The sequence below is a fragment of the Tripterygium wilfordii genome, chromosome 19, assembly GCF_013401445.1.
Source record: "Tripterygium wilfordii isolate XIE 37 chromosome 19, ASM1340144v1, whole genome shotgun sequence".
NCBI lineage: Eukaryota > Viridiplantae > Streptophyta > Magnoliopsida > Celastrales > Celastraceae > Tripterygium > Tripterygium wilfordii.
Genome location: NC_052250.1, coordinates 12,726,453 through 12,740,350, shown reverse-complemented (window position 1 = coordinate 12,740,350; position 13,898 = coordinate 12,726,453). Strand labels below are relative to the sequence as shown.

At 36.6% G+C, this 13,898-nt stretch overlaps 2 protein-coding genes and 3 non-coding genes across 5 annotated transcripts; 1 reads left to right on the top strand and 4 right to left on the bottom strand.

Moving 5' to 3' along the window:
* The first annotated feature begins 4,526 nt into the window (after positions 1–4,526).
* Positions 4,527–7,204, top strand: LOC119985073. The gene is made up of 3 exons (XM_038829242.1): positions 4,527–4,694; positions 4,818–4,878; positions 5,401–7,204. The coding sequence occupies exon 3, from the start codon at positions 5,429–5,431 to the stop codon at positions 6,983–6,985; it is 1,557 nt and encodes a 518-aa protein (XP_038685170.1). The 5' UTR covers positions 4,527–4,694; positions 4,818–4,878; positions 5,401–5,428; the 3' UTR covers positions 6,986–7,204.
* A 430-nt stretch (positions 7,205–7,634) lies between these two features.
* LOC119985074 (glycine-rich cell wall structural protein 2) lies at positions 7,635–8,448 on the bottom strand. Its single transcript, XM_038829243.1, has one exon. It carries the CDS (start codon positions 8,355–8,357, stop codon positions 7,857–7,859), a length of 501 nt encoding a protein of 166 aa, XP_038685171.1. The 5' UTR covers positions 8,358–8,448; the 3' UTR covers positions 7,635–7,856.
* Positions 8,449–12,778: 4,330 nt separating this feature from the next.
* Positions 12,779–12,873, bottom strand: LOC119986369. Its single transcript, XR_005465257.1, has one exon. It is a non-coding gene; the product is annotated as a small nucleolar RNA snoR31/Z110/Z27 (small nucleolar RNA).
* Positions 12,874–13,547: 674 nt separating this feature from the next.
* LOC119986373 lies at positions 13,548–13,622 on the bottom strand. Its single transcript, XR_005465260.1, has one exon. It is a non-coding gene; the product is annotated as a small nucleolar RNA snoR31 (small nucleolar RNA).
* An 85-nt stretch (positions 13,623–13,707) lies between these two features.
* LOC119986376 lies at positions 13,708–13,807 on the bottom strand. Its single transcript, XR_005465263.1, has one exon. It is a non-coding gene; the product is annotated as a small nucleolar RNA R30/Z108 (small nucleolar RNA).
* Between the last annotated feature and the right edge of the window lie 91 nt (positions 13,808–13,898).

The window sequence follows — 13,898 nt, the reverse complement described above, 5'->3', positions numbered from 1 at the left end:
GGTTGTCAGTTGCCAGCCATATACAGAGGCTGGAATCTTGTGTTGTTGGAAAAATTAGCATTAGTTGTCACATAAGTGCTTTTTTTTATTATTTTTTTTATATATTAGAAGAGAAGGGATGGGGAGGGACGAACTCGATATCTCTATGAGATATTATACATATGAGTGTCATCTGAGCTATTCGTGATTTTTCGTTGCATAAGTATTTGATAAAACACAAAAGGGGAAGGAAAAAAGAAAACACAACAAATGCAGGTTCAATTATTTTTGGGCTTCTTGATTTGCCTTTCTAAATGTTTCGGCCCAAGAGAAAGCCAGGTTAATCTATGTGTAAGGTTGGGCTATATGTACTGGGCTTAGTCCTTGGCCTTGATAAAACTAAACTAAATTTGTGATTGGAAAATGTTATTTTAATACTCACTTAAAAAAGGTTTGATACATAGGTTTAACAAAAAATCTTTTTTTTCATATAAATACCTATTTTCCACGATAGCAAGTATGAAAAAGCGACATTGCTACCATAGCTAGAGAATCCCAAACGTTGCTACACCGCCTGAAATCCAATAAGCGGAACCAGCCAAACGTTGCCCCCAACATCCACAAAACCAAATTACGATATAAAAAGGGATAATTCCAAAATCCATCATTAAGATTGACGAAATCACTAGGACAATTTCACCTGTGAAATAGAGAAGCGAGACGGAGAGGGGAGGAAGGGTAGGAACGCGTAGGACTGTTTCTACTCGTGAAAGAAGCGTTGGTTTGTTTTTGTGGAAGATGAGGGTAAAAATGTAAATGATCATTTCATGAATATTTTCGTGTCCATTTTTTTTTTGTTAAAGCTAAACGTCTAAAAGTACACTAATGGTTACCGGTTTGTCATTGTCCCATTTGTGATTTTCGTCGTACTATAGAACAATAGAGAAAATATAAATAGAGAATAACACCCAATTTACGTGGAAACTCTAAAACGGAGAAAAATCATGATTTTTGTCAAAAACAACTAGAGAAATTATTAATTATATGAAAATTTGTTCCAACCATACCCGCAATATTTTTCTCTCATCCAGAACTCAATAACACCCAAGAGACCAAAAACCTTCAAGAGAATTTCTCTCTCTCAAACTGGCTCCCTTTGTTCTTGTTCTGCTTGTTACGCTCTCCACTGCAAATGTCCTGCATTTATATGGAGCTTTTCAAATAACGTGCATTAAAAGCCCGCATGCAAGTACCGTCCAAACCTTTCATGCATATCTCTTCAAGATTGTAATCTTTGACAGCCGACTAGACTGTTGTCAAACATATATATCCTGCCGACTTGGATCATTTGCATGGCAGATTTTCTTTGTCGCTTTTGCATGACAAATCTCAAGCGTACAGAGCTTTTATTACACTTGCACACTACTGTTGAAATATTGGGTCGGGTTTCTCTAATATGGGCTTGAATAAATAATTAATATTGGCCCAATACATATTAAAGGGATAAGATATATAATCCATTTAATTGAAGGATAAGGATATAAAAGACTCAAATGCATTAGTGTAATTCTATTTTTGAGAATGGAGACTATGCTTTAGTTCAGTTAGAACTCTCCTAAGGAGTTCTAGCAGAAGTCTTACTCTCTCCACTATAAATAAGAGAGGTTGTAGAGGGTTAGAGATATTTTTCAGAAATACAAAGTTCTATTGTTTTCTCTCCCTCATCATATTTTCTTTTACAGTTCTCAGAGTTTTTGTGTTTTTGCAGTTCTCAGAGTTTTTGTGCTGTGGATATTTAAGATCAAGTCTAGTATCGTATCCTAGACCTGAGCGATCCTGTTATACAAGAAGATCAATTCCGCCGATGAATCTCTTATATTGGTATTCTTTATTAGTCAACATGCACATGCATCATTTAATGCAAGCTTGTCAATTTAGTGTTGGGCTTTCTTTCCTTTGTCGACCATGCTTCTTAGCCAAATCCATATAGCCACCAGAGTTACAGCAACGTCATTTTTATTTTAATCCAATATCAACAAATATAGTTCCATAACTGTTTGAATTCTTTTGAGATCCTACGGTTGAAATGGTAGAAAATTCATTTGCTTGCATCACATCCATCGATTTTTTTTATTTTGCTAAAAGACAAAAACTACATTACGTGGACCCTCTTGAAAAGCAATAGTAATGCGAAAATTTGTTTCCAAGAAACCTAATTTCCTCCGACTTTTTGATACAATTCCACGTCACTTATATGTGGAAGTAAGTGCGGGATATAAAGGATGCTCAATTCCTTAACTAATTACAAATGGTTTTCTTGAGGTATGGGCCTCAAGGAGATCGGTTGTTGGATTGGGCTTACGGGGCTCAATATGGATTGGGGTTAGGAGGAAAAATTTATACGGAACCTGTGCTCTAAGTGGACAAATTATTGTTAGTGAAGGAGCACGGTTTTTCTTTGCCATTTTTATGCTTATAATGGAACGCCATTGTTTCAATTCTTTCTATTTCTTTTTTATGCCATTGAAATTGAACTGAGATACAGAGCTGTCTCGCATCTGCTCTCATTGCCTGTTCTTCTTAGTTGGTGTAGGCAGACTTGGTCAATTATTTAGTATTAGAGCAACCACAATTAGTAACAGAGCAGACAGGGGGGGAGTTGTTTTACTGCACTTTCGCAGGCTGTCTGTCAGTTTAAAGAGGGAGTCTCACGCAATGGTCAATCCGTTGAATGAGAAATTTGACTTCTAGAAATGGTGGGTCCCGATTGTTGAAGGTTGTGCCCTATTATTACACAGCACCAATAAATCTACAACCATCCATTTCTCCATTTCTCACGGCTATATTTATACTTCATTATTTTTTTACCCTTTTTATACGTATGAAATGACAATATTTAGATTACTTGCTTATAAATATTTAACCCCCCATATACACCTATATTTATTAGTGACTTGTTTTCCTTTTAATTAGTGTTTTTTAACATTTATATTTTCAACCAATGAGAGGTGGTTCGATTGACAATCGATTGGGTTAGACATATATGTGTTCAATGTTCGATTCCAATGAAAAACATATTTCTCAACGCTATTTCAAAAAAACAATCGTATTTTCTATACTTTATGTCATGATCATTCAAAAAATTGTGTTGTGTCAAATAAATCATTTACACTATCTGTAATTTTAAAAAGAAATTGAGAAACAGATATATTATTATATTTTACCATCATGGGACCTAGTTTTTGGAGAGGGTTTAAGAGGACCATTGTACCATTTTTTTAGTTTGGATAGTAATTAATTATGAGACAAATGTCATTGGTGGTTTAAACCATTTCGATATGCATCCACTCCTTTTGAATTTGAAAGATTTACACCTCTTGTGCTTTGTTTTGGTATCATCACATATCCCTCCATCCATTTATCGTTATTTGACTAATGGATGGTAAAATAATGTTGTTTTGATCTATTTTTGTCCAAAAATATAACAAATCATCTACTTTTCATGTCACATCATGATGTATCATTGCCACATAGATTGGGATGTTTTTAGAATACTTTTCGTTGGGATATGTATCACTACCATTCCTTTAAAGGCGAACATTTATTTGTGTAGTTTGTGAGTGAAGATGCACGAAAAATCTCCAATTTCGTAATTTCAAACGATAAAGATAATTTCGTCCCAAAGAAAAACAAATCATTCACTTTCCAAGTAAGTTTTTGGAACATTTCTTATTAGAATATCTAACACTTCCGTTCCTTTAAAGGCGAGCATTTAGTTGTGTGATTGTGATTTGTCGGATGATGTTAGCATATGTAGTAAAAGAAATTAGACCAATAAAGAAGGGTATTTTTGTTCCAAAAAATAAGAAATAATATACTTTTCATGTCACATCGTGATGTGTCATTACCACATAGACTGAGATGTTTTTGGAATACTTCTTGTTGAACTATGTTGCACTTTTGTTCCTTTAAAAGGCGAACACTTATTTGTGTGATTGTGATTTATCAGCATCTTGTAGTCAAGAAATTAGATAAAAAAGAAAGATATTTTTTGTCTTAAGAAAATAACAAGTCGTCTACTTTTCTTGTCACATTATGAGACGTCATTGCCATATTAGTTTGAGATGTTTTTGGAATAGGATTTGTTGGGATATGTAACACTTTCATTATTTTTAAAGCGAGCATTTATTTGTGTAATTGTGAGTGAAAGTTTGTGGGAATATGAAAAGTCTCAAACTTCGGTAATTTTAAAAAAAGAAAAAAAAAACCAATTTCCATCCATCGTGCTTATAATGCGACGCCGTATCAATTTTATGCCGTTGAATTGACATACCACAGAGCTGCCTCTAATAAAAAAATTAAAATTTATATTTGTCGGGATATGGATTTTTGACCGTTTGTTTTGTTTTGCTCTGATTTCTGATTGAATTTTATTTATTTTTCAAATTTGAAAAATGATTATTATGATTGAAATTGAAAGATTACTCTCTGTTCAGTGGGCATTAATAACAGGTGCGACTGATCAGGCGGTCATATTGTGTACATGGGCGACTGTTGGGTTTGAAACCCTCTCTTCTCTACTGCAATCAATGACCCACGTCTTTTCAAATTTCTCTCAAAGTTACACTCAACAACGTACACACATTCTCTTTGTATTTATTCACTGAAATGGTGCGTCTCTCTAGCAGTATTCCATCGAAGTGCCATCCAGGAAGGTTCTCTTCACTCTGCCTTCCTTCCTTTCCTTCTTTCCAAGCTCATCCACTCTGTCTCTCTTCTTTCTTTCCAATCTTGTTCAGTTTACGAGGTTTGTATGTATGTATGTTGTTTGGTTGCAGAGTTGACAGGGGTTGCTTGTTCTTCGATTGGTTCTTCTCCCTCTGCTAGAAAGGATTTCAGGTATTCTTCTAAGTGCCATTCTTTTGTCTCTGGTTATTTTTCTTGAACAAGAAACCCATTCTTTTATCTTTGGGATGACAAAACTTTTTTCATTATGGATGACATAGTTTGTCATACCCGGAATAAACAAAGTTTGGACACAAAGTTTCTAGTGATGGTTTAGTGGGTATCTACATTTGTCGCGGTGGCGATTAGGTTTTCATGCTTCTTACCCGAATTTTGATTTGGCATTTATTGATCTGTTTTCGTGAATGCTTCTTGTTGTAGTGTTCATGCTTCTTACCCGAATTTTGATTTGGCATTTAGGGATTATTCATTGATATGTTTTTGTGCATGCTTCTTGTAATAGTGTTGTGACATTGTTTCCTCTTTATTTTCCCTAGAAAAGTTTCCATTCTCTGTTTATCATTAATTTTCTCATTTCCGTGTTCTGTTTGGTTCAATTTTTCTACATTCATTAATTACTTCTTTTGTGTGTGGGTAATGAAATAATAATGTCTCATGGGTTAATTTTCTATAAAGGAGAATAATTTTGCAACCAGAGTTTAAGATGGCTTCCTTTGATCCACCTGAGAATCCGCCAGTCGTTGGACCTCCGATGCAGCGCAAGAGACCCAGAAACGATTTCCCTGGAAAATCTAAACCAGAACCCGAATTCCCTTTTATAGAGGCTACTGTGAAACCAACTGTTGAAAGGAAAAGGTTTCCACCTGTAACGATTTCAAAAACAGTTTCTATCAACCGTGAAGTGCCTGCTGAGTATAGTAAACGGAATGTTGATTCTGATTCTGATTCCGAAGCTGTAGCTATGTTCAAGCGTTCAGGAAGTGCTAGTAATGGTAATATGAAAGGAAAAAAATATCCTCCTCCAAGGAATTTAAAAGAATTTCCTGTTTCTCGTGATTTTCCGTCAGGATGTATGAGCCATTTTGCTTCCAGAAGCAGGAGATCTCCTAAGAAGATAAACAGTGAACGGAATGTTGATTCTAATTCCGAAGATGTAGTTGTGTTCAAGCCTTTAGGAGGTGCTAGTAAGGGTCCTGATTTTGCTTCCACAAACAAGAGATCTCCTCCTAAGCAGATAAACAGTAAACAGAACGTTGATTCTGATTCCAAAGATGTAGTTGTATTCAAGCCTTCAGGAGGTGCGACAAAGGGTGTTATAAAAGGGAGAGAATATCCTCCTCCAAGGAATTTAAAAGGATTTCCTGTTTTCCAAGGCTTTCCGTCACGATGTACAAGTCATTTTGCTTCCACAATCAAGAGATCTTCTAAGCAGATGAACAATGATGCTTCCTCAAGTGGAGTCAATGTGGACCCTTTGAGAATTTATGATAAATGTGGAGGAGCAGTGGATATTGTGTTAAAAGAGGAGTGTAGCAAGTGGGATAAGCAAAATGGGTGCCGTGAGATGGTTGTTGCAAGCCAACATTCTGGCGTTAGCATCGATACGATTAAGAATACTTTGAAGTTGTTCAGGGAAGTATTAGCTATGATTAAGGAATCCCGTGTTAAGAATGGAAATCAAAAGAACACCTACTTTGCTGCAGTGGAGTCCCTTCGGAAACAAAGAAAATGTGTCAACACAACACGTCGCGAAGGACCTGTTTACGGGGTTGAAGTTGGTGACATGTTTCAATGCAGGGCTGAACTATTCGTCATTGGTCTTCACCGTCAGCTATCAAATGGTATAGACAGCATGAAAATCGACGGATGCTCAATTGCCATAAGTGTTGTTGCTTCTGGCCGTTACGACAATGACATGAGATCTCCCGGTGTCTTGATTTATTCTGGAGAAGGTGGCAATCCAAGGGTTAAAAATAAAAAGCCAGTGGATCAAAAACTGACCAGAGGTAACCTTGCATTGAATAACAGTATAAGGGCCAAGAACTCTGTCAGGGTTATTCGTTGCTACGATCTGTCAAAACCATCCACACAAGGTCTTAAGAAAATCTTTGTCTATGATGGTTTGTACTATGTGGAGAAATGCAACCAAGAAAGGGGAGAATTCGGCAAGCTTGTTTTCAAATTCACATTGAAAAAGTTTTCTGGGCAACCCGAGCTCCCTCTAGGTATCCATAAGTTGGGAGATTTTTCATTTGAATAATACCTTTGCACAAAGAATATTCACAACCCGTTCCGAGCTCACTAAAACACAGAATACAGTCATTTTTTGTTATTACAATATGCTAGTATATGACCCCAGTTGGGGTTACTGATTGACAAAAGATATTTTACTTAATGTTACTGATTGACATTTAGAAGAAGAAAAGCTTTGTGCATGCACTGGTGGTTGTTGCATATTTGTTTTCTTCAGGTCATTGAATTGACATTTATTTTGGTTGATTGAACTTAGCAAAGATATATACAGAGATGTATTTCAATATGTATTGCTTGGTTTTGCTTGTGTTCTGCTTTTCTTCTCAATTATTGCATTTTAAGCTTTTGATTCAGGCAGTGAATCAATTTAGACAAGAACGGGGGCTTAGAACCTATGAGAATTACATCCATCACGCCTATTGGACTAGTTATGATATAGGGATCTCAGCAACTGGTATCTTAGTTATCGCAGTTACTGAGTTGTATGATCCTATCCTATATAATTATGTAGGAACATGTGGAATTTACGATTATGCTTCGATCATGTGTGTCCAACTCAACGTCTGGGATATCAGCTGCCGAATCCCTATCATAACCGTTGGACAAAATTCTTTCACGACAAACATTGCATGCCCTGTCTATTACTCTCTGTGGAATTGACAGAATAAGAGAGATTTTGTAAGATAACGACACTTCATAACGTAGGTGGTACATATAATATAAGTGCTATCATACGCAGCACAACCAGAATAACAAAGTTACACACTTTGCACTATATAATGGAGCAAGTGCTATATATATATATATGTATGTATTACAACAAGCATGCTAGCATAGGGTGATAGGAATAGGACTTCAGAGACCACTTCATTAGTCAGTCAACCATGATGGTTGTTCTTCTCCCTGGTATTTAATGGCGCATGATTGTTGAAACCAGCTGCTCCGCCGCTTCCACCACCTGTGCCACCACCAGCAGAATTGCCAGAACCACTTCCAGAACCATGTCCACCTCCGTGTGCACCGCCACCTCCTGACCCATAACCATACCCCGAGCCACTACCAGAGCCAGAGCCAGAACCAGACCCAGATCCAAACCCATAACCCCTCCCAAACCCATTCGGTGAGCGGCCCGAGCCTGACCCATAACCCCATCCAGCACCTGGGCTCGAGCCCCAGCCCCAACTGTAATCATAGTTGGACCCGTGGCCCGAACCAGAAGCACCGCTAGGCGAACCAACTTCACCGTTAGGCCCAGTAGACATTGCTGGAGATTCCACTTTTTTGCCTCCAACACCAGGAGTTAAATTAGTAGAAATCGAAGTAACGAAGAGGAGGAAGAAGAGGAAGAAGAGAATGAAAAGAAAGTTATTGGTTCGCATTTTGTGATTAATATCTGTGATCGAGAGAGATTTTGAAGAGAAAAAGTTGGCAAGTGACTCTTGTGAGGAGCAGTGCAAGTAAGATCGTGGTGCATGAAAGTGGTATATTTATAGTGGATTGATTGTGATATGTGTGGGGCCATAAAGAGGCCACCCGTGACTAAATTTACTTGGATAAGATGCACTTAGGCCTTACCACTCACTAGCTAGGCCAATTCCCACAACCGCCTCTCAACTATAATATTATTTCTTACTAGTTAATTAATTAATGTTCTCTTATGAACTAGAATTATTTTTGTTGAAGAATGTTTGTTTTGCTATCATTAGCGTTAAATTAAAGGTTATTCCATTGACGAAAGTGCACTTGTCATGGATTACCAAATTTGGCCTTTAAAAAATGAAGATCTTGTTTAAATTCTCAACCTAAACCACATCGAAGATATTGTCTGTTATGGACCACGGGTCTACAAGGATTTGTTCTTCACGGATCGTCGTCAATAGTTATTAGGCCTAGAAAATGCGTCTACAATATGAGAAGTTGTACTGCTTTACTTATAAACCACTCACTCGACTGAGTTATATATGCCAAACCGATATATGATTTTTAGTCTTGACATATATAAAAGATTACATGAGCGCCTACAATGTGAGGGATTGTGATTTACTTATAAATCACTCGAGTAGATTATGTCAGACCGATGTGAGATTTTTTAGTCATGATATATATATAAAAGATTACATGAGCACTTTTTGTGCGCATCAACATCACCACAATCCCCGTGCCTTGGTGTAGCACAAATGACCTGAAACTGAAAGCAAAAGCAACGCATAATAATCTTCTCTATCGTAACCATGAAGCCATGCCATTTCTAGCAGTTTGAAATGACTTCAAAACCTCACCATATATCCTCGACAGAGACAAAAGTGTTATTGTATAGTTTGAAGGGTCAGAAACAACTAATGATTTAAGGCAGGTAAATAAAAGATTATTCTGGTCAGAAAGTGTTAAAAGAAAATCCAATGGAAACACTATAAACCAAGATATTGTACATTTTTGGTCGAAGATCCACTCAACTTTTTTATTTTTGGGTCGTCGATATTATTTTTTAGGCTTAGAAAATGTATTGATTGTGTGAGAGAAACGGAATTTTTATTTATATACCCTCCAATTATGATATGTCAATCTGATGTGCGATAAACGTCTTAAATTTTTCTAGTTCTATGAATGTGTTGTTAGTTTTGTGTATGGCAGCAATCGATCACGGATATCGCACAACTGTTTTTGAAGGAACGAGCATGTGATGAATCGAAAGGTAAAGGCTGTACAAGACTCTCTGACATGCTAACCAAGGACACGTGGCAACGTAAGCATGCACACCAAATAGCAATCTTCACAACCGCATTTATTATAAATAATCAACGGCTGACAGTCTGCTAGGTGGTGGTAACAAAAAAGGGTCCTCTTTCATGTTGCTTGACACTTTGACTTCCACTTATTTTGCTTTGATCCCTTCACGAAAACTACATGATCTCGACACGTGTCTTCACGTTTCCAGATCTTCCTCCGATAGTGGGAGTTTTGGTACCTTTGGAGGGCAATTTAGGCATGCACAGTACTTGGTTATCATTGGATGGGGCCTGAAAGTAGTGTTTCGCGCTTGAGAACATATGTGAAGACTTTAAACGTGTGCGGTCCACAATTTCACATCTTTCTTTGAGTATGACTAAAAATATTTAGATATCGTGAATCTGGAAACTCTACAATTTCCAAGAGTTTGGACCCTCTCTATGCCCTGCGGTAATGATTCCTCTGGCATTACGACCTTTACCACAACGATGCTGTCCATAGATCAAATTATTTCGTGTATTGGATTTCACTTGACTGTCTACGGCTCCATTGCGTGTGCTCGGGGTAGAAGTTTTGTATAAATGTATCGCCATGCTATTAAGTATTTTGATTTAAGTTCTTTTCGTTCTAAGAGGTGGAATAGAATAACCCGGTTGAAGCGTAATGATCATACGTCTGTAATGCATTGTATGTCCCACAATAGGGCCCATTCTTCTACCCTTTCCCGGGGGTCGATGGCTATTCATAGCTATTACCTTAACACCAAAGAAGAGTTCGACCCAATTCCCGAGAATTTGGATACACATATACCCAACTTAATTGATTGTCAACCGAGTCATCTCTCATTGATTGGAATGGAATGAGGGGTTTTATTTAGTTGCTCTCATCATAACAAAATGAAAAACCTTGTTTTAAAACAAAAGGGATAACAATCATCATGACTTCTGATTGTTCTAGTTTTGAAGAGCTACTGTGGTGGGCCTTAGGCCTATGCGCTGTGTTTGCCACAATCAAGAGCCAAGAAAGTGAAATTGGACCTACTTACTGTAGCAAGGGAGCTAATGTAACGTGAGCGCAGGCCCAAAGGGAAAGGACCACCCAGCAAAAGGCGATTGACTTACTGAGCGGCGAGCGAACACTTGTGGTGACAGGCCCAATTGGCCGAAGCGTGTGGGGCATGATTTTCGAGTTCAACGGCTCACTAGAGTATATAGAGGCCCAATCTATTGGAGAATATATTCTCAATTATTGGACGTCTATATCTCCCCTCTTCTTCGAGTTTAGATATTTTCACGGCCGGTATGCAAAAGATTGGCGATCTGTTATTTATGGTCATGCATTTCTTGCTTAATAAATAATCAAACCTAAAATTTACAACATTTTGGAGATTTTCATATTACTAACCAATTTCAATGTAACAGGTATAACACCTAATACCCAGGGTTGGTCCTATCCATTTTGATGCTCAAAGCGGCACGATATAGTTGTGCCTTATTGGAACAAAAAATGAAAGTACAATACTGCCGGCCCTAGTCATTTTGATGCCCAAAGCGACACGATATAATGGTGCCCTATTGGAACAAAAAATGAAAGTAGAATGCTGCCTCATGGATTCAAACTCGAGTTGAGTAAAAAGAAAACAATCATGTTAACCACCAAACCATAATCTTTTTATCATGTATGTAAACTAATATATATATATATATAATTGTTCTAAAATATATGGTGTCTCTTAGGCCTTCGGCCGGCCCTGCTAATACCACACTAATCCACAAAACATAATCACAACACAATATCGAATGAGCCAGTACACATGGGGCCGATTGACAATAGATGATGCCATGTGAATCACTAGAAACACGTATAGTGCATAACTAACCCAACAACAAAAAAAATTTAACAGACTAGTGCAGGCTACCATGAGACAAAAGATACATCACATGGAACTCACAAAATTACCCACACAAACAACATCCTCACATCATCCTTATCAGGAAAGACATTCAATTTACAACTCTTGTATAAAAATTGAATTGTAAAAAGTTCTTAAAATTATAACATGTTATCAAAGCATAGATTAGTGCCGGCCCTGGGCCAAAATTTGGGCCCAAGGCCATAATGACACCAAATTTCTAAAATTTTGTTTTACACTATATCATTCCGAGCAGGTCAAAATCAATCTAACTGGAAAATAAGTCCAAATAACTATTACTTCTCTTGCCTTATCCCTCTGCCTCACCTCAGCCCGAAAATAATTCTAATTTCTTTTTTATTTTCAATTTTATCTAGATATTCGAATTTGAAGGTGCATAAACAGAATTTTGGACATGTTAAAAAAGCAAAAAAAAATAAAAATAAAATTTTGCTACTTGTAAATCACCAAGACCAAATTCTATATCTACGTTTTATATTTACATTTTGATGTATTTATTGATCACTTTGATATACAAAATTATTTGAGTGCCTTCTTATTTACGATTTTTTTTTTATAGGAAACCACTATCGTGCCGCTTTAGGCACCAAAGTGACTAGGGTCGGACTTGATCCTAACAAATCCCCGTATAGTTAACTTGTGAAGCCTAAAGCCTACCATAATCGAGCACACAAGTGTCGATTTTTAAAAAGTCTTACATGGGTTGGTGTTAGCTAGAGATGTGAATTATAAGCATGAGCCAACTCTCAAAACACCTCCATCTTCTATTTCTCACATCTTTCTTCAAATTACAACATTCTCTAGACACACCAAATGACCTAGCAAACATAAAACCTCAATGTAGAGATACATAAACAATTGCTTATAATCAGACTTGATGAAGAACATACATTATAGAGTGAAAAAATAAAGTCCACATTCACAAAAGAGAAAAACCTGAGGATCCACTTAACACATTGTGCTTTAGAACAACAAATGCATTCCAAGTGCAAACTTATGTTCATGAAGACTTTCATAAGTGAGGATATTGTAAAGACACAAAAGGGAGGCTTCTTTCATGCTAAGAATTTACTTCAATTATTTATACAAAAAAGAATTTACCATAGAGTAGGAATAACTACTACATATTCATAGGTCATCATCATCATCAGAATGGAAAAGTTATTCTCATCCATAGCAAATGAGCTATGTAGGAAGGTGTCCTAAGATTTATCCATATTTCATCACTTGATGACACCAACATATATCTTATGTATGATAAGAATCAAACAAATAAAAAATAAACCAACCATAATGAACTAATCAAGAGCCAGACAACAAACAGGGAGGGTTTTGAGTTCTACCAACAAAGCAATGAGCTTCTAACTTACTGCTTTTGGCTAAAACTTTTTCAAATGCAAGTTCAATGAAAAATGCATTACAGTAACGTGACCACAAAAGTTAAGCAGGCCCATACAATTCTTAAATATTTTCCAAGGCATAAGACTTCAAATTTCATGAACTGATGAACCTCACTCATGGTTTGTGTGAACAAATAGAACTTTAGTTTTCCTTCATAGATTGAGTTCAAAACAAATTTATCCATATCATATCAAAATAAGCAACATTGACATTGTTGTTCCTTATTGTGTACAAGTATCATAAAATGCAGTCTTATCAAACTTATATGATCATTGTCAATGCAAAATTTTTAACAAAGCCAATTACAACCAGACCTTTGCTCACCAAACCTCTCTAGTCTAAAAAAGATCAGTTTTTAAGGTTACATTTCATCCAACAAATAAAATCAACCCATCAAAGACGCAAACAAGTAAAAACACTCAAATGCCTGATTGCCTGCCACAATTCAATCCAACAAAACCCGGTGATATTAGGCAAACCACAAGACATCCATTGTTTATAGCAATGTTCAGAAGCAAATGTGAGAACATCAAAGCCTCGGGTCAAGTGTTGGAATATAATATAAATGCTTCATCCCAATCTAAAACAATGTTAGTTACTTAGTTTCAAATTTCAATAATAAGAATAAAATTATAGAAATAAAGTTTTCAATGTTGGGGATTGAATGATTACTCAGTGATGGCTATAAAAGTCATAGGTTCGATTCTGCCAGCCAATCTCTTCAACTCCAATCAGAAGAGGGAGCTAAGAATCCTCATTGTAATCTACAATATCCCCAACTCAAAACAACTCTTTCGAAGAGTCCAAACTTCAATCAAAGGAAAAACTCAAATATATAAACAAAAACAAAAAAACCACA

Bases quoted from the DNA above. Each gene is read 5' to 3' on its own strand.
- LOC119985074 (XM_038829243.1), bottom strand. From the start codon at position 8,357: ATGCGAACCAATAACTTTCTTTTCATTCTCTTCTTCCTCTTCTTCCTC.
- LOC119985073 (XM_038829242.1), top strand. From the start codon at position 5,429: ATGGCTTCCTTTGATCCACCTGAGAATCCGCCAGTCGTTGGACCTCCG.